Source organism: Macaca thibetana, chromosome 19 (genome assembly GCF_024542745.1).
Source record: "Macaca thibetana thibetana isolate TM-01 chromosome 19, ASM2454274v1, whole genome shotgun sequence".
Classification (NCBI taxonomy): Eukaryota; Metazoa; Chordata; class Mammalia; order Primates; family Cercopithecidae; genus Macaca; species Macaca thibetana.
Window position 1 is genome coordinate 13,477,798 of NC_065596.1, and position 20,182 is coordinate 13,497,979.

The 20,182-nt window shown below is 51.2% G+C and overlaps 1 protein-coding gene across 3 annotated transcripts in view; it reads right to left on the reverse strand.

The window, feature by feature from the left end:
* Nucleotides 1–263: 263 nt before the first annotated feature.
* Nucleotides 264–20,182, reverse strand: part of C19H19orf38 (chromosome 19 C19orf38 homolog) — a 37,551-nt gene continuing 17,632 nt past the window's right edge. For 2 of the 3 annotated variants that reach the window (XM_050770698.1, XM_050770696.1), the window contains 5 exons: nt 14,368–14,460; nt 11,906–11,933; nt 10,431–10,474; nt 7,464–7,501; nt 264–819 (listed from right to left, as the gene is read on the reverse strand). In XM_050770698.1, the coding sequence (XP_050626655.1) occupies nt 670–819; nt 7,464–7,501; nt 10,431–10,474; nt 11,906–11,933; nt 14,368–14,460 (353 nt within the window). In that variant the 3' untranslated portion in view covers nt 264–669. Of the gene's footprint in view, nt 820–7,463; nt 7,502–10,430; nt 10,475–11,905; nt 11,934–14,367; nt 14,461–20,182 lie in introns of those variants that run through there. The other variant, XM_050770699.1, reaches the window with a different exon arrangement.

A 20,182-nucleotide genomic window follows, 5' to 3' on the forward strand; every position in this document is an offset into this window, starting at 1 on the left:
CCCTCATTCTCCTTCATGTCCCTCCACCCCTACGCCCTTGTCATTCCACCTCCTAAACCCTCTAATCCAAGTACTGTTGCAGAGACCCCAGCATGGCACTGCTGCACTCCCCACACCCCTAGGAGCTTCCGCATACACCACCCTGACTGCCCCTGAGAGATGCTTCAAATTTGGTGAATTCAGGCATGCCTTACCCCCCAGCCATCCAACCATGGGATCCAGAGGTCCCCAGCTTGAAGGATTCCACTCCATAGAGGCCTGGGAACACCTTGACCCGTGTTATAATTAATAACTTAAGCAAGCCAGCAGGCAGACACACAACACACCCAAGGGCACCCTATGCTCAAAAACCCAGCAGGGAAGGGAGGAATTCCAGGGGTGTGCAGAGACCTGAGACCTCTTATGGCCCAGCTGGGGGACAAGAAGGGGTCCTGACATCTTCTCTGGTGGTCCTGAGGAGCTGAAGGTCGAGAGGGGAACTTCCTGTTGTCTGTCCAGTGCCAGGCCCATGCCTGTGTTCCCTTTCCCACTCCTCTGTGATGAAAATCCCCTTCCTTTCCTCTGTGCAATTCCCTGAGAAAGCAGCCGACAGAGCCCCCCTAGAAGTAGCTGGAAGGACCTCAGGTCCCCGAATGCCTGGAGACAGGAGGGGGCCCCCAGACCTCAGCCTCACTGGCAGGCCCGGAAAGTGCTGAATTCCGGGATCTCAGGCGAGGAGGACGTAGAAGTGGGTCTCTTCCGGGTCCTGGAGTTGCTGGGGGTGGCAGTGGTGCCTGAGTGATCATCCAAGGTGGCCGGGTCTTCTTCTGGCATCGTTTTCTTTGTCAATGGAAGAAGAAACACAGAAGTGGGTGATTTGGGGTTTCAGGATCTAGGGTTTCTCCATATTCTGAGCCTGAGACTCTGCCCAGCAGGTCTCCTCTCATCCTGCCTCCACCCACACCCACCTGTCCTGGTCTTCCCTTCTCCTGCCTTCCTCTCTGCTAAATTGGGGACCAGAGAGCCTGGATTCAAACCCCAGTTCCATCACTTTATAGCAGTGTAACCTCAGTTGTGTGGCTTAACCTCTCTATACCTCAGTTTCCCCTTCTGCAAAATGGGGAGAATGCTAGTACCCACCACTTCCTAGCGATTCTCCTGCCTAAGCCTCCCAAGTAGCTGGGATTACAGGCATGTGCCACCATGCCCAGCTAAGGGCTGCTATGAGGCTTAAAAGAGTAAAACAGATAAAGCAAATGGCACATCATAAGCTCTTCTTTGCTAAGTGAACACAACTGTTAATATTATCTCCTCTGTTGGGCGCGGTGGCTCAGGCCTGTAATCCTAGCACTTTGGGAGACCGAGGCGGTGGATCACCTGAGGTCAGGAGTTCGAGACCAGCCTGTCCAACACGGTGAAACCCTCTCAGAAAAATATAAAAATTAGCTGGGTGTGGTGGTACAGGCCTGTAATCCCAGCTACTCGGGAGGCTGAGGCAGGAGAATCACTTGAACCTGGGAGGTGAAGGGTGCAGTGAGCCGAGATCCTGGCACTCCACTCCAGCCTGGGGAACAGAGTGAGACGCTGTCTCAAAAAATAAATAAATGGGCCGGGCGCGGTGGCTCACGCCTGTAATCCCAGCACTTTGGGAGGCCGAGGCGGGAGGATCACAAGGTCAGGAGATCGAGACCACGGTGAAACCCCGTCTCTACTAAAAATACAAAAAATTAGCCGGGCGCGGTGGCAGGCGCCTGTAGTCCCAGCTACTCAGGAGGCTGAGGCAGGAGAATGGCGTAAACCCAGGAGGCGGAGCTTGCAGTGAGCCGAGATCGCGCCACTGCACTCCAGCCTGGGGGACAGAGCGAGACTCCGTCTCAAAAAACAAACAAACAAAAAATAAATAAATAAATAAATAAATAAATGAAAAATGAATAATATTGGCCTGGCGCAGTGGCTCACGCCTGTAATCCTAGCACTTTGGGAGGCCGAGGCAGGCGGATCACGAGGTCAGGAGATCGAGACCATCCTGGCTAACACGGTAAAACCCCCTCTCTACTAAAAATACAAAAAATTAGCCAGGCGTGGTGGCGGGTACTTGTAGTCCCAGCTACTTGGGAGACTAAGGCAGGAGAATGGCGTGAACCCGGGAGGCGGAGCTTGCAGTGAGCTGAGATCACGCCTCTGCACTACAGCCTGGGTGACAGAGCGAGACTCCGTCTCAAAAAATAAAAAAAATAAAAAATAATAATAATAAAAATAAAAAATAAATAAGGCCAGGCACGGTGGCTCATGCCTGTAATCCCAGCACTTTGGGAGGCCAAGGTGGGCGGATCACAAAATCAGGAGTTCGAGACCAGCCTGGCCAACGTAGTGAAACCCCGTCTCTACTAAAAATACAAAAAATTAGCCGGGCGTAGTGGCGGGCACCTGTAGTCCCAGCTACTCAGAAGGCTGAGGCAGGAGAATGGCTTGAATCCGGGAGGCGGAGGTTGCAGTGAGCCGAGATCACACTATTGCACTCCAGCCTGGGTGACAGAACGAGACTCCGTCTCAAAAAAAACAAATAAATAAAAAATAAAAATAAAATAAAATAAATAAATAATATTATCTCCTCTTCCCTTCCCATTTTGGGCAAAACATTCCTCAAAAGTCTACCACCTCTTCTGCCTTGGAGGTTTCTGACTCTGATCCTAGTTAAGGAGAGATGAACTTCTAGAACTGAAGCTACTCAGTTGACATCAGTCTGGGGGTTCCACCCACAGTCCTGTTCCTCCCAAGCTGGGTGACCCTAGGCCCATTATCAGCCTCAATGTCCTTGTTTGTAAAAAGAAAATAGTGGATCCCATCTGAAAGGGTGTTACAAAGTTGCATATCAGACACCCTCAGCAAGGTAATGGGGAAAGCTAGAGACAGGTCAGCTGCTGCCTTATCATTTCAGCCAACAACAAAGCTGTATAAGGCTTCAAAAGGAAACCAGAGTGAAAGCAGAGACTCCAAAAGAAATCTGCATACTCATGGTCATGGCAGGGTTCTGCACACTAGCCAAAAGGTGGAAACAACCCAAGTGTCCGTCAACAAAACTTGGTGCATCCATACAATAGAATATGATTCCTTTTTAAAGGAAGAACAGGCCGGCAAATCCCAGCACTTTGAGAGGTCGAGGCGGGAGGATTACCTGAGGTCAGGAGTTCGAGACCAGCCTGGCCAACACGGTGAAACCCCGTCTCTACTAAAAATACAAAAATTAACCGGGCGTGGTGGCAGGCGCCTGTAATCCCAGCTACTCGGGAGGTTGAGGCAGGAGAATCGCTTGAGCCTGGGAGGCGGAGGTTGCGGTGAGTCGAGATCATACCACTGCACTCCAGTCTGGGCAACAGAGTGAGAACCGTGTCTCAAAAAAAAAAAAAAAAAAAAAAAAAGAACTTTTTTTTTTTTTTGAGATGGAGTTTCACTCTTGAACCCAGGAGGCAGAGGTTGCAGCAAGCCAAGAGCACACCACTGCACTCCAACCTGGGCAACAAAGTGAAACTGTATGTTAAAAAAAAAGACATCCCAGCACTTTGGGAGGCCAATGCAGGTAGATCATTTGAGGTCAGGAATTCAAGACTAGCCTGACAAACATGGTGAAACCCCATTTCTACTAAAAATACAAAAGAAAAAAATTAGCTGGGCGTGCTGGTGCTCGCTTGTACTCCCAGCCACTTGGGAGGCTGAGGCAGGAGAATCGCTTGAACCCAGGAGGTTGAGGTTGCAGTGAGCCAAGATGACGCCACTACACTCCAGCCTGGCTACAGAGCGAGAGTCCGTCTCAAAAAAAAAAAAAAAAAAAAAATTAGCCAGGCATGGTGGCAGGTGCCTATAATCCCAGCTACTTGGGAGGCTGAGGCAGGAGAACCACTTGAACCCAGGAGGTTGCAGTGAGCCGAGATCATGCCACCCTTTACTCCAGTCTGGACAAAAGAACAAAACTCTATCTCAAAAAATTAATAAATAAAATAAAATTTGGCCGGGCGCGGTGGCTCAAGCCTGTAATCCCAGCACTTTGGGAGGCCGAGGCGGGCGGATCACAAGGTCAGGAGATCGAGACCACAGTGAAACCCCGTCTCTACTAAAAATACAAAAAATTAGCCGGGCGCGGTGGCGGGCGCCTGTAGTCCCAGCTACTCAGGAGGCTGAGGCAGGAGAATGGCGGGAACCCGGGAGGCGGAGCTTGCAGTGAGCCGAGATCGCGCCACTGCACTCCAGCCTGGGCAACAGCGTGAGACTCCGTCTCAAAAAAAATAAAAAATAAAAAATAAAATAAAATAAAATAAAATTTAAAAATAAAAATAGGCCGGGTGCGGTGGCTCAAGCCTGTAATCCCAGCACTTTGGGAGGCCGAGACGGGCGGATCATGAGGTCAGGAGATCGAGACCATCCTGGCGAACACAGTGAAACCCTGTCTCTACTAAAAAAATACAAAAAACTAGCCGGGTGAGGTGGCGGGCGCCTGTAGTCCCAGCTACTTGGGAGGCTGAGGCAGGAGAATGGCGTAAACCTGGGAGGCGGAGCTTGCAGTGAGCTGAGATCCAGCCACAGCACTCCAGCCTGGGCGACAGAGCAAGACTCCGTCTCAACAACAACAAAAAATAAATAAAAAATAAAAATAAAAATAAGAAAAATAAATAAATAAAAAGAAGAAAAATAAATAAATAAATAAAAATAAATTAGCCGGGCATGGTGGTGGATGCCTGTGGTCCCAGCTACTCAGGAGGCTGAGGCTGGAGGATCTTTTGAGCCCAGGTGATCAAGGCTGCAGTGAGCTATGATGGTGCCACCGCGCACTGCAGCCTGGGAGACAGGGCAAGACCCTGTCTCAAAAAAAAATTGGCAGGGGTGGTAGGTGAAGGTACAGATCCACCTCTGCGTGTGTTTGCCACATGCAGCTGCTAACAGTGGTTACCTGCATGTCTGCAGAAAGGAATACCAATGGATGAAGAAGTGTGACTTAGTAAGAAAACTTTATTGTATATTTTGACAGGTGAATGTTTTTCATACTGACATTTTTTGTTTGTTTGAGACAAAGTCTTGCTCTGTCACCCAGGCTGGAGTGCAGTGATGCAATAATAGCTCACTGCAGACTCAACCTCCCAGGCTCAAGCAATCTTCCCACCTCAGCCTCTTAAAGTGATGGGATTACAGGCATGAGCCACCACACCTCGTCCTTAAGAAAAAAACAAAAAACAAGTAAAAAACAAATAAAAGGCTGGGCACGGTTGCTCACGCCTGTAATCCCAGCACTTTGGGAGACCAAGGCAGGTGGATCGCCTGAGGTCGGGAGTTGGAGACCAGCCTGGCCAACATGGTGAAAAACCATCCCTACTAAAAATACAAAAATTAGCCAGGCGTGGTGGGGGGCACCTGTAATCCCAGCTACTCAGGAAGCGGAGGCAGGAGAATCGCTTGAATCCAGGAGGCGGAGGTTGCAGTGAACCGAGATCATGCCGCTGCCCTCCAGCCTGGGTGACAGAGCAAGACTCCATCTCAAAAAACAAACAAACAAAAATAAATAAATAAAAACTACCTCAAAAAGTGGGGAGAGGGGGCATCACCAGGCTGGTATTCTGCGCAGTGTGGATTCTCATGGAAACATTTAAATCGAGCCCTGCCTGCCGGGTTTTTCTTATGGCCTCAGGATTTATTCTGGAAGCAAAGACCTCAGAGGGCTGCACGGGCCCATGCCAAGCCCCCTTCCTTCCTGCCATCTGTATCCCGGGCACTCCTAGTCTATCTCTAGAACTGACCTCTCTCCGGAACTGCAGACTCCCCTCTCCATCTGCTCCCAGGCCGTGGACGACTCTACGCTCCTGACCCTCCAAGCCTCGCCCTCCTTGGCCTCCCTCTTCTCCTTTGGCCCCCTCATCAAAAACGAGCTCTGTGCTTTCTCTCCCCTAACCTGCATCTGATCACTTCTTCGAACTCCACTGCCAACATTTTGGGCCAAACCACCCACCCCTTGGTGCACCCTTGGCCCTGCTCTTCAGTCTCCAGGCTCCTGCCTTCCCCTGATCCCTGCTTTCCCCAAATCTGTCCTCCCTGCAGAAGCCACCAGAGGGCGCCTGTATGCACCTGAATCCGGTCCCCTCCCTCCTATACTGGGAACCCTCCCAGGCTCCCAGCTCAATAGCGGTCAAGTCAAAGCTCCCCATGGGGTCCCCTCCGACTCCTCGCTCCACCCCAGCTTCCTGGGCTGTGCCAAAAATGTGTCCTCAGCCTGGATCAATCATCCCCAATCTTCTCCACCTCCTGCTTGTCACCCATCTCAGACTTTCCCGATCTCCTGTCTAAAGCAGCTTCTGCAGCCAGCCAGCATGGTGACTCACGCCTGTAATCCCAGCACTTTGAGAGGCCGAGGCGGGTGGATCACCTGAGGTCAAGAGTTTGAGACCAGCCTGGCCAGCATGGTGAAACCCCGTCGCTACTAAAAATACAAAAATCAGCTGGGTGTGGTAGCACGTTCTTGTGATCCCAGCTACCTGGGAGGCTGAGGCATGAGAATCACTTGAACCCGGGATTCGGGAGTTGTGTGAGCCAAGATCATGCCACTGCGCTCCAGCCTGGGCAACAGAGCTAGACTCCGTCTCGAAAAAAAAAAAAAAAATTCCTCCCCTCTGCTTTTGGGGGATATTGTTCCCCAACGTCACACAGTGTCAGAGCTGAGATTTAAACCTGGGTCTGTGGGACTCTCTGCACAGCTACATTTTGGGGTAATCTTGGCATTTTTACTTTTTTATTTTTATTTGTTTCTTTGTTTGAAATGGAGTTTTGCTCTTGTAGTCCAGGCTGGAGTGCAATGGCTCAAACTTGGCTCACTGCTACCTCCACCTCCTGGGTCCAAGTGATTCTCCTGTCTCAGCCTCCCAAGTAGCTGAGATTACAAGCATGCACCACCACGCCTGGCTAATTTTTTGTATTTAGCAGAGATGAGGTTTCACGATATTGGTCAGGCTGGTCTCAAACTCCTGACCCGCCCACCTTGGCCTTCCAAAGTGCTGGGATTACAGGCGTGAGCCACCATGCCCAGCAACTTCATTTTCTTTATACCCAGAGGGGACTGATCACAGCATGCATCAGATTGTCACAAGTCTCCATGAATAACCTCAGAGAGGCCACCAGGTCACCCGGAATCCTCTGTCACCATTCTGAGGGGCAGTAAAGACTGAGACCAAAGGCAGCACTGACCAGGCCAGGACATACCCCCAAGAGGCCTGCCTGTGGCCACACAACAGCCTGACGTCACCACCTTCAATCCCCACACCCCCTGGGATTTTTCAGAGCCAATGCTTGGCTCACCAAGTCCCTGTTTAGCGATTCTGGGCTTTTCTTTGCCCCCCGCAGCTTAGAGACAGCAGGTCAACTTAGCCTCGTGGTGCCCCTTGAGCCCGCCCCATTCTCCAGGTAGGACGGTCAGCAGAAAACTGGTTCCAAGAAAAAGAACCACTCACCCCAGAGACGGTAAACAGGGAGTTATCGAAGGACATGTCTGAAACAGAAAGAGAAAGAAAACCCAGGACTGGGGACCAGTTGTAACTTCCCTGCTCCCTGCCATCCCCGCCCACAGGGAAGCAATTGGGGTCCATCTCCCAGCATCCTCTATGGCGCCCTTTCAACCCATTCTGCATGGTGAACTGTTCACAGCTACAAACGGAACCTAGTCCTTCTACACACAGCCTTCCTAGGGGGGATCTCACTGCCCTGGGGAAAATGGGAATCTTATCTCAGGCCTTCCAGAAGGAGCACCTGCCAGCTCCTCCTCCTCCCCAGGCTCTCCTCCAATTGCTCCATCACCTATTTTTTTGTTTTTTCTCGTTTTTGAGAAGGAGTCTCACTCTGTTGCCCAGGCTGGAGTGCAATGGCGCAATCTTGGCTCACTGCAATTTCTGCCTCCTGGGTTCTAATGATTGTCCTGCCTCAGCGTCCTAATAGCTGGGATTACAGGCATGCACCACTACACTCAGCTAATTTTTATATTTTTAGTAGAGATTGGGATTCACCATGTTGGCCAGGCTGGTCTCGAACTCCTGGCCCCAAGAGATCTGCCTGCCTCGGCCTCCCAAAGTGCTGGGATTAGAGGCGGGAGTCACTGCACCTGGCCTCCATCACCCATGTTTGTAGGTCTCTGCTTAAACATCACTTCTAGCCAGGTGAGGTGGCTCACGGCTGTAATCCCAATGCTTTGGAAGGCCAAGGAGGGAGGATCACTTGAGCCCAGGAGTTCAAGACCAGCCTAGGCAACACAATTCTTTGTCTCTAGAAAAAAAAAATTTACAAAGTAGCTGAATGTGGTGGTGTGTACCTGTGGTCCCAGCTACTCAGGAGGCTGAGAGGGGAGGATCACTTCAGCCTAGGAGGTCAAGGCTGCAGTGAGCTATGATTGAGCCACTGTGCTCCTGTCTGGGTGACAGAGCAAGACTCTGTCTCAAAAACAAAGAGAAAAACAACAAAAAACAGGGCTGGGCGCGATGGCTCATGCCTGTAACTGCCTGTAATCTCAGCACTTTGGGAAGCTGAGGTGGGTAGATACCTGAGGTCATGAGTTCGAGACCAGCCAGGCCAACATGGTGACACCCTACCTCTACTAAAAATACAAAAATTAGCTGGGCGTGGTGGCTCACGCCTGTAATCCCAGCTACTCGAGAGGCTGGGGCAGGAAAATCGCTTGAACCCGGGAGGCAGAGGTTACAGTGAGCTGAGATCAGGCCACTGCACTCCAACCTGGGCAACACAGCTAGACTGTGCCTCAAAAAAAAAAAAAAAGGAGGCCGGGCGCAGTGGCTCACGCCTGTAATCCCAGCACTTTGGGAGGCCGAGGCGGGTGGATCACCTGAGGTCGGGAGTTCGAGACCAGCCTGACCAACATGGAGAAACCCCGTCTCTACTAAAAATACAAAAATTAGCTGGGCGTGGTGGCGCATGCCTATAATCCCAGCTACTAGGGAGGCTGAGGCAGGAGAATTGCTTGATCCTGGGAGGCGGAGGTTGTGGTGAGCCGAGATTGTGCCATTGCACTCCAGCCTGGGCAACAAGAGTGAAACTCCGCCTCAAAAAAAAAAAAGCAAAGCATCACTTCCTCAGGGGACCACCTGCCTTGTCCCAGACACAGTCTGGTGCTACCACAGGCTGTTCCCCATTGGAGAATGGGCTTGTGCACAGAGCGCACATCTGTCTTGGTTATAAAAGGACCCTCCCAGACCTCAGCACACAGGAAGTGCTCAATAAATATGCGTGTCAGACCAGGAATGAAATACAGAGAATACATTTCTCTGCTTGGGGTGCCTTCAAGAGAACATCCTACATGACAGACTGGCTGCCTCTCACCCCCTTGGGGAAGCTGGCAGAATGACATGCTCTGGAAGGCAAGTGTGGCCCCGGAGTCCCCGAGATAGACACGGTCCTTTCCCCATGGAGCTGGCTGTCCAGCAGAGGAAATGAGTATTAAATATGCAAGCACCCAATGATCACTTAATTCTGTTTCATTTTTGTTTCTTTCTTCCTTTTTTTGAGGTTCTTTTTTTTTTTTTTTTTTTTTTTGAGACGGAGTCTCGCTGTGTCTCCCAGGCTGGAGTGCAGTGGCGTGATCTCGGCTCACTGCAAACTCCGCCTCCCGGGTTCACGCCATTCTCCCGCCTCAGCCTCCCAAGTAGCTGAGACTACAGGCGCCCGCCACCACGCCCGGCTAGTTTTTTTTTTGTATTTTTAGTAGAGACGGGGTTTCACCATGTTAGCCAGGATAGTCTCGATCTCCTGACCTCGTGATCCACCCGCCTCGGCCTCCCAAAGTGCTGGGATTACAGGCTTGAGCCACCGCGCCCGGCCCATTTTTGTTTCTTTCTTCCTTTTTTTGAGGCAGAGTCTTGCTCTGTCACCAGGCTGGAGTGCAGTGGTGCCATCTTGGCTCACTGCAACCTCTGCCTCCTGGGTTCAAGCGATTCTCTTGTCTCAGCCTCCAAAGCAGCTGGGATTACAGGCACGCGCCACCACGCCCAGCTAATTTTCATATTTTTAGTAGAGACAGGGTTTCACCACGTTGGCCAGGATGGTGTCGATCTCCTGACCTTGTGATCCGCCTGCCTCGGCATCCCAAAGTGTTGGGATTACAGGCGTGAGCCACCGCACCAGGCCACCTAATTGTATTTCTACCAAGGGGTAAGAAGAATGGTCGGTCCTGGGGTCCTGTAAGTAGCAGGCACAGACCCTGTCTAGGGAGTCAGGGAAGGCTTCCCAGAAGAGGTGACCTTTAGGTTAAGTTAAAGGAGAGAAGGTGAGAACCCAGGGGAAGAGGTGGTGAGGGTGTGTTTTGACCCTAAAGGGAACAAGCAGTCACAGAAATTTGAGTGGCGTGTGATGAGGTCTGATGGCATTTGGAGGTGTAATCCTTTCCCCACCGGAGTCAGGAGTGTGGAGGCACAGACCTGGGCTGTTGAAGTTAATCTGGGCCCAGCAGGATTCTCGATCTCTGCAAAGGAATTCAGGAGAAAGTGACAGGGACCAGGGTTGCTCCTTGAGTCAGGAGGCTTGATTGGGAAAGCTCTAGCCCCAAACCACAACCAAAACATAGCCTTTGCTCCCCACCCACTGACCGATGGGTCTTCCTCACAGAAAAGCAGTAACATCCTGATTTCTGGAGCTGTCACACTGTAGGACAGCCCCTCGGCCGGGGAAAGAAAAAAAACATGGAAATTCTCTTGGGCCAGGTGCGGGGGCTCACACCTGTAATCCCAGCACTTTGGGAGGCCGAGGCGGGGGATCACTTGAGGTCAGGAGTTCAAGACCAGCCTGGACAACATGGTGAAACCCCATCTCTACTAAAAAATACAAAAATTAGCCAGGTGTGGTGGTGCATGCCTGTAGTCCCAGCTACTCCAGAGTCTGAGGCAGGAGAATCTCTTGAACCCGGGAGGCGGAGGTTGCAGTGAGCTGAGATTGCGCCACTGCACTCCAGTCTGGGCGACAGAGTGAGACTCTGTCTAAAAAAAAAATACATATATATATTCTTCTGGGTAGGAGGTCCACAGCCAGGTGAAGCTGGGATTCAATCTCCAGAGCAGGTCTTTACCACCAGGCAGCAGGATGTCTCCCCACTCTCAGAGGAGAGAAACTAAGGCCAGGGCCAGTTAGGACATCCTGGCGCCCAGGAACTTGGGCCATTGCCTACAGTGCAATTGGGCATCGCACAACCCCAGGGGCATTTTTTTTTTTTTTTTTTTTTGAGACGGAGTGTCGCTCTGTCACCCAGGCTGGAGTGCAGTGGCGCCATCTCCACCCACTGCAAGCTCCGCCTCCTGGGTTCACGCCATTCTCCTGCCTCAGCCTCCCGTGTAGCTGGGACTACAGGCGCCCGCTACCACGTCCGGCTAATTTTTGTATTTTTAGTAGAGACGGAGTTTCACTGTATTAGCCAGGATGGTCTCGATCTCCTGACCTCGTGATCCGCCCGTCTCGGCCTCCCAAAGTGCTGGGATTACAGGCGTGAGTCACGGCGCCTGGCCACCCAGGGGCATTCTTTAGAAACTGCTTGTGGGTGTCTAGAGTGATTGTGACCATTTTCTGGCAGCTGGGGGTAAAGGGGTATGGGGAAGGGCCTCTCCCTGGGCAAACTGCTCGCTCTGTGACTCAGCGCTGAGCCTCAGTCCTCTCTTTTGTAAAACAGGGCTATTCATAGTGCCTGTTTCCAGGGCTGCCATAAGGATAAGGAGCTCCAGCTTCAGAGAGTCCTAGCACAGTCCTCCAGCACACAGGAGGCACTTAATAAATGGCACCTGTTTCCATTATGCAGCATGCCCACCAGGAGGCGCTGTTTGTGGGGGGGCATGGAGTGCCCACCCCGCCAGGGAAGTGTCCTTCTATCCCCAAACCTCCCTCTGTGGGTCTCCAAGGATGATCTCACCTTTTCTTCTGTAAATTTTTGAGTTTAACTGGAACAAAAAAGAAATGAGCATGTGTTAGATTTTGGTCCTAACTGTATCCGGCAATTTCTGTTTTTTTTTTTTTTTTTTTTTTTTTCTTAAGACAGAGTCTCACTTTGTCACCCAGGCTGGAGTGCAGTGGCTCAATCTTGGCTCACTGTAACCTCTGCCTCCTGGATTTAAGCGATTCTCCTGCCTCAGCCTCCCGAGTAGCTGGGATTACAAGTGCGCACCACCAGGCCCAGCTATTTTTGTATTTTAGTAGAGGTTTCGTCATTTTGGCCAGACTCGTCTCGAACTCCTGACCTCGACTGATCCACTCGCCTCGGCCTTCCAAAGTGCTGGGATTACAGGCATGAGCCACCCCGCCTGGCCTGGAAGGCCTCAGATTTTTGTTTGTTTTTTGTTTTGTTTTTCGAGATGGAGTCTCATTCTGTTGCCCAAGCTGGAGTGCAGTGGTGTGATCTCGACTCACTGCAACCTCCGCCTCCTGGGTTCAAGCAATTCTTCTGCCTCAGCCTCCCATGTAGCTGGGACTACAGGTACACATCACCACGCTTGGCTAATTTTTGTGTTTTCAGTAGAGATGGGGTTTCACCATATTGCCCAGGCTGGTCTCAAACTCCTGACCTTGTGATCTGCCCACCTTGGCCTCCCAAAGTGCTGGGCCATCCTGGACAACATGGTGAAACCCTGTCTCCACTAAAAATACAAAAGTTAGCTGGGTGTGGTGGCACGCACCTGTAGTCCCAGCTACTCGGGAAGCTGAGGCATGAGAATCGCTTGAACCTACGAGGCGGAGGTTGCAGTGAGCCAAGATCGTGCCACTGCACTCCAGCCTGGCAATAGAGCAAGTGAGTCGAGATCACCTCACTGCACTCAAGCCTGGGTCACAGGGTGAGACTCCATCTCAAAATACACACACACACACACACACACACACACAATTTGGCTGGGCATGCTGGCACATGCCTGTAATCCCAGCATTTTGGGAGGCTGAAGCAGGAGGATCACTTGAGCCCAGGAGTTCAAGACCAACCTGGGCAACATAGCAAGACCCTATCTCAACAACAAAAAAAATTTTTTTTTTGAGACGGAGTTTTGCTCGTTACCCAGGCTGGAGTGCAATGGCACAATCTTAGCTCACCGCAACTGCCACGTCCTGGGTTCAAGTGATTCTCCTGCCTCAGCCTCCCGAGTAGCTGGGATTACAGGCATGCGCCACCACACCCAACTAATTTTGTATTTTTAGTGGAGATAGGGTTTCTCCATGTTGGTCAGGCTGGTATTGAACTCTCAACCTCAGGTGATCTGCCCACCTTGGCCTCCCAAAGTTCTGGGATTACAGGCGTGAACCACCACACCCAGTCAACAAAAAATATTTTAAAAAAATTAGCTGGGTATGGTAGTGTGCGCCTGCGGTCCCAGAACTTTTGGGAGGCTGAGGTGAGAGGATTGCTTGAACCCAGGAGTTACCCAGCCTGGGCAACATAGCAAGACCCTGTCTTAAAAAAAAAATAGGCCGGGCGCGGTGGCTCACGCCTGTAATCCCAGCACTTTGGAAGGCCGAGGCGGGCGGATCACAAGGTCAGGAGATCGAGACCATGGTGAAACCCCGTCTCTACTAAAAAAATAGAAAAAATTAGCCGGGCGCAGTGGCGGGCGCCTGTAGTCCCAGCTACTCGGGAGGCTGAGGCTGGAGAATGGCGTGAACCCGGGAGGCGGAGCTTGTAGTGAGCCGAGATTGCGCCACTGCACTCCAGCCTGGGCGACAGAGCGAGACTCCGTCTCAAAAAAAAATAAATAAATAAAAAATAAAATAAAATTAAATAAATAATTAGCTGCGTGTGGTGGCACGCACCTGTGGTCCCAGCTACTTTGGAGACTGAGGCAGGAGAACTGCTTGAGCCCAGGAGGTCAAGGATGCAGCGAGCTATGATCCTGCCATTGCACTCCAGCCTGGGTGACAGAGTGAGTCTCCAAATACAAAATTTTTAGGCCAGGGACTGTGGCTCATGCCTGTAATCCCAACACTTTGGGAGGCCGAGGCAGGCGGATCACCTGAGGTCAGGAGTTCAAGACCAGCTCGGGAAACATGGCAAAACCCCATCTCTACTAAAAATACAAACATTGGCCAAGCATGGTAGTGCACACCTGTAATCCCAGCTACTTGAGAGGCTGAGGCAGGAGAATCGCTTGAACCTCGAAGGCGGAGGTTGCAGTGAGCCGAGATCGCACCACTGCACTCCAGCCTGGGCAACAGAGCGAGACTCTGCCTGAGAAGAAAAATAATAAATAAATAAATATTTTTAAAAGGGGTGTGATGAACAAATTATTGAACCTGAAAACAAAACGGTGTGAGTTGTGAGTGTAAGCACATTTTCAGGTTCCAGAAGTTGTCAACTGGCAACTTGTGTGCCAGGCTTTCTTTGCATGCTGTTACCTCTTCTGACCACCAGGACAACAGCCACCAGCCCAGCGAGGAGGAAGACGGCACCAGCCAGGCTCAGGGAGAGCACCAAGATCCAAGTGGGCACTGGAGGAAAATCAGAAAAGAGAGTGGGCAGGTCAGTACCATCTCTCCAGGTAACCTTTGAGTAGCCAGCCCTTACCCCATAACCCCCAACCAAAGAACATGAATGCAGATGGACCCAAGAGACTTAGCAAACTTTGTGTCTGGCCAATTAGCATATCCCTCACTCCTGGCTATTATGATTGGTTCAGGATGAGCACGTAACCCAAGTGAAGCCAATGAGAGCTAAGTCTGGGCCTTTGGAGGTACCACTGGGAAAAGAGTTTTACTCCTCTGCCTAGCATTGCATAGGATAGATCTCTTAAGCCAGGAGCAGTGATTCATGCATGTAATCCCAACATTGTGGGAGCCTAAGGCAGGTGGATTACTTGAGGCCAGGAGCTCAAGACCAGTCTAGCCACAGGGAAATTCTGTCTATATTAAAAACATAAAGGCCAGGTGCGGTGGCTCAAGCCTGTAATCCCAGCACTTTGGGAGGCCAAGACGGGCGGATCATGAGGTCAGGAGATCGAGACCATCCTGGCTAACACGGTGAAACCTCGTCTCTACTAAAAAATACAAAAAATTAGCCAGGCGAGGTGGCAGGCGCCTATAGTCCCAGCTACTCGGGAGACTGAGGCAGGAGAATGGCGTGAACCCAGGAGGCGGAGCTTGCAGTGAGCTGAGATCTGGCCACTGCACTCCAGCCTGGGCGACTAAGCGAGACTCCGTCTCAAAAAAATAAAATAAAATAAAATAAAATAAATAAAAAATAAAAAATAAAAACATAAATAATTGGCCAGGCGCGGTGGCTCACGCCTGTAATCCCCGCACTTTAGGAGGCCAAGGCGGGCGGATCACAAAGTCAGGAGATTGAGACCATTCTGGCTAACACTGAATCCCCGTCTCTAATAAAAATACAAAAAATTAGCCAGGCATGCTGGCATGTGCCTGTAGTCCCACTTACTCAGGAGGTTGAGGCAGGAGAATTGCTTGAACTCAGGAGGCAGAGGTTGCAGTGAGCTGAGATCGTGCCACTGCACTCCAGCCTGGGTGACAGAGCAAGACTCCGTCTCGAAAACAAACAAAACAAAACAAAACAAAAACAACAAAACCCCACAAATAATTAGCCAGGTGTGGTGCACGCCTGTAATTCCAGGTACTTGGGAGGCTGAGGTACAAGAATAGCTTGAACCCAGGAGGTGGAGGCTGCAGTGAGCTGAGATCGTGCCACTGCACTCCAGCCTAGGTGACATAGAGAGAACCCGCCCTGTCTGAAGAAACAAACAAAAAAAGAGATGGCTGGGCACGGTGGCTCATGCCTGTAATCCCAGCACTTTGGGAGGCTGAGGAGGGTGGATCACCTGAGGTCAGGAGTTCGACATCAACCTGGCCAACACAGTGAAACCCTGTCTCTACTAAAAATACAAAAATTAGCCGGGCGTGGTGGCAAGTGCCTGTGTTGAACCTGAAAGGCGGAGGCTGCAGTGAGTCGAGATTGCACCACTGCCTTCCAGTCCGAGTGACAGAGCCAGAATCGGTCTCAAAAAAAAAAAAGGAGAGAATATATATCTGAAGCTTCAGGGCACAATTTTGTCACCGTGAGGGGGAGAAACAACCTGAGAATAAGACAGAAGAGGAGCTGAGAAGGCAAATGCTTCCCGTCATTTTTCAGCGCCTGGATCCAGCCACATCTGAAGTCAGCCATGTTAACTGACTTCAGCTCAGTGAACCAACAAATCCCCTCTTGTTGGTAGAGCCAGTGTGAGTCAGGTTTTTATTACTTGCAGTCTGGGTGCCAGTGGCCAGATGACATCCACCCCCAGCCCAATGGTAGACCCTGAGATCCACCCAGAAGCTAGTCACACAGGCATGGGAGTGGCAGTTCCAGAGTCACCTTCTCAGCACAGGACTTGGCTTCCCCTTCCTGGAGAAAGAGGAGATGCCCCGACCCCAAGGGAGGTGAGGAGCTAAGCCAGGAGGGGGAAGAAGACAGACGCTTGGTGTTCTCACAATGTCAGCCTTGTTCATTGATTCACCTGGGGCAGAAGGGGTGTTGTCAGCTCCCAACTCCAAGACCACAAGGCCAAGGTGAGAGAAGGAGACCTTTGATAGAGGAACCCGAGGCCGGGAAGGACAGAGAACTGCTCTGTCATAGCTGCGTGTTGGCCTCCGCTGGCAACAAGATTCTTTTTTGCAGTGAAAAAGTTCTTTTTTTTTTTTTTCTTTTTTTTTTTGAGACGGAGTCTGCTCTGTCGCCCAGGCTGGAGTGCAGTGGCGCGATCTCGGCTCACTGCAAGCTCCGTCCCCCAGGTTCACGCCATTCTCCTGCCTCAGCCTCCCGAGTAGCTGGGACTACAGGCGCCCGCCACCACGCCCCGCTAATTTTTTGTATTTTTTTTTAGTAGAGACGGGATTTCACGGTGTTAGCCAGGATGGTCTCGATCTCCTGACCTTGTGATCCACTTGCCTCGGCCTCCCAAAGTGCTGGGATTACAGGCTTGAGCCACCGCGCCTGGCCGAAAAAGTTCTTTTTAAAAGTTTTTTGGGCCAGGCGTGGTGGGGCTCATGCCTGTAATCCCAGCACTTTGGGAGGCCGACATGGGCAGATCACTTGAGGTCAGGAGTTCAAGACCACCCTGGCCAACATGGTGAAACCCCATCTCTACTAAAAAATACAAAAATTAGCAGGGTGGTTGGCGCCTGTAGTCCCAGCTACTCGGGAGGCTGAGGCAGGAGAATCGCTTGAGCCTGGGAGGCAGAGGTTGCAGTGAGCCGAGATCGGGCCATTGCACTTCAGCCTGGGCAACAGAGTGACACTCTGTGTCAGACATTAAAAAAAAAAAAAATGTTTTTATAGACAGGGTCTCCGTCTGTCACCCAGGCTGGAGTGCAGTGGTGGGATCATGGCTCACAATATCCTCTACCTCCCCGGCTTAAGTGATCCACCTGCCTCAGCCTACCGGCACATGCCATCAGGCCCTGCTAATTAAGAAAAAAAAAAAAAATTAGCCGGACACGGTAGCTCACGCCTGTAATCTCAGCACCTTGGGAGGCCGAGGTGGGTGGATCACCAGATCAGGAGATCAAGATCATCCTGGCTAACACTGTGAAACCCCTACTTAAAAAAAAAAAAAAAAAAAAATACAAAAAATTAGCCGGGCATGGTGGCTCACGCCTGTAATTCCAGCACTTTGTGAGGCCAAGGAGGGTGGATCACCTGAGGTCAGGAGTTTGAGACCAGCCTGGCCAACATGGTGAAACCCCATCTCTACTAAAATACAAAAATTAGCTGGGCATGGTGGCACACGCCTGTAATCCCAGCTATTAGGGAGCCTGAGGCAGAATTGCTTGAACCTCGGAGGTAGAGGCTGCAGTGAGCCAGGATCACACCACTGCACTGCAGCCTGGGCGACAGAGTGAGACTCCGTCTCCAAAAAAATAAAAATAAAAAAATTGGCCGGAGCCAGGCGTGCGGTGGCTCATGTAATTCCAGTATTTTAGGAGGCTGAGTGGCAGGATCACTTGAGCCCAGGAGTTTGAGACTAACCTGGGCAACATAGTGAGTCCCTGTCTTTACAAAAAATAGAAATATTAGCCAAGCATGGTGATGCAAGGCTGTAGTCCCAGCTACTAGGGAGACTGAGAAGGGAGGATTGATTGAGCCCAGGAAGTGGAGGCTGCAGTGAGCTGTGATTGCGCCACTGCACTCTAGCCTGGTCAACAATGCAAGACCCCTATCTAAAAAAAAATTAATTTTTTTTTTTTTTTGTAGAGACAGGGTCTCACTATGTTGCCCAGGCTGATCTTGAACTCCTTGGCTAAAAGAATCCTCCCGCCTCAGCCTCTCAAAGTCCTGGGCTTACAGGCGTGGGTCACTGCACCCGGCCAGGAAAGTTCTGACTGATGGTAACACAGAAGGCTATCGAGGGCTCCTCCCTCCTGCTTCTTGACCCATAACCCATGCCCAGCCTCCTCACTCAGAGATCAGAAAAGGACATCAGCCCTGCTGGGGTTCCCGTCTCACTCGGGTAAAAAGCTAAAATCCTTGCTGTGGTCTACCAGGCCCCCCACGATCCTCCTGGTGAACTCCCTGCCCCGCCTCTCCCTATTTTCTTCCTTGTTCACCATCCTTCAGCCATACTGGGCTCCTCAGACACACCAGGGAAGCTTCAGCCTCGTGGCCTTTGCACAGCCTGTATCCTCTGCCTGCAACATGTGCCCCAGATATCCACGTGGTTGGCTCCTCCTCATCATTCAGTTCTTTGCTCAAATGCCACCTCCTCAGAGAGGGCTTCCCTGATTGCAATACTCTACTTCAGAGTCCAGAGGGCTGACCATTAGAACATTGGGCCAGTCGCCCTACTCTACTTCAAATAATGACATCCTCACCCAGGTGGATTTTATCTGGTGCCCTGCTGGCAGGTTGAATACATGTCGGATTTCATGTTTATCATCTGTCCTCACCTGCCTGGAATGTCAGCTGCAGGAGGGCAAGACCAAGGACAGTTCCTGGTGCACAGTAAGTGTCCAGAAGCCTTATGTGGCTCATGCTGGGCATAGTGACTCACATCTGTAATCCCAGCTACTCTGGAGGCTGAGGTGGGAGGATCACTTGAGGTTAAGAGTTCAAGACTAGCCTGGTCAACATCTTTTTTTTTTTGGAGACAGAATCTTGCTCTGTCGCCCATGCTGGAGTGCAATGGCACTGTCTTGGCTCACTGTAACCTGTGCCTTCCAGGTTCAAATGATCCTCCTGCCTCAGCATCCCAAGCCGCTGGGATTATACACGCACACCACCATGCCCAGCTAATTTCTGTATTTTCAGTAGAGATAGGGTTTCACCACGTTGGTCAGGCTGGTCTTCAGCTCTGACCTCAGGTGATCCACCTACCTCAGCGTCCTAAAGTATTGGGATTACAAGCATGAGCCACCATGTCCAGATTAGAGGGGAAAAAGATGGATGAGATGGTTAGGTGGTTTTCACCATGTTTTCCTCTTTTTTATTTTTATTTTTTGAGACATAGTCTTGCTCTGTTTCCCAGGCTGGAGTGCAGTGGAGTGATCTCGGCTCACTGCAGACTCCACCTCCCAGGTTCAAGTGATTCTCCTGCCTCAGCCTCCTGAGTAACTGGGACTACAGGCAGAAGCCACCATGCCCAGTTAATTTTTGTATTTTTAGTAGACAGGGTTTCACCATGTTGGCCAGGATGGGCTCAATCTCTTGACCTCGTGATCCACCTGCCTCAGCCTCCCAAAGCGCTGGGATTTCAGGTGTGAAACCGCGCCCAGCCTTTTGTCTCTCCTTCTAAGAGAACTCCTGGGAATGAGACAGGGTGACAGCAGTGGGATGTTTGGAAACCCACGCCCAAGACATGTCCGGCCCTGGTCAACATTTTGAGACCCTCATCTCTTTTTTTTTTTTTGAGACGGAGCCTCGCTCTGCCGCCCAGGCTGGAGTGCAGTGGCCGGATCTCAGCTCACTGCAAGCTCCGCCTCCCGGGTTCACGCCATTCTCCTGCCTCAGCCTCCCGAGCAGCTGGGACTACAGGCGCCCGCCACCACGCCCAGCTAGTTTTTTGTATTTTTAAAGTAGAGACGGGGTTTCACCGTGTCAGCCAGGATGGTCTCGATCTCCTGACCTCGTGATCCGCCCGTCTCGGCCGCCCAAAGTGCTGGGATTACAGGCTTGAGCCACTGCGCCCGGCCGAGACCCTCATCTCTAAAATAATGTTTTTTTAATTAG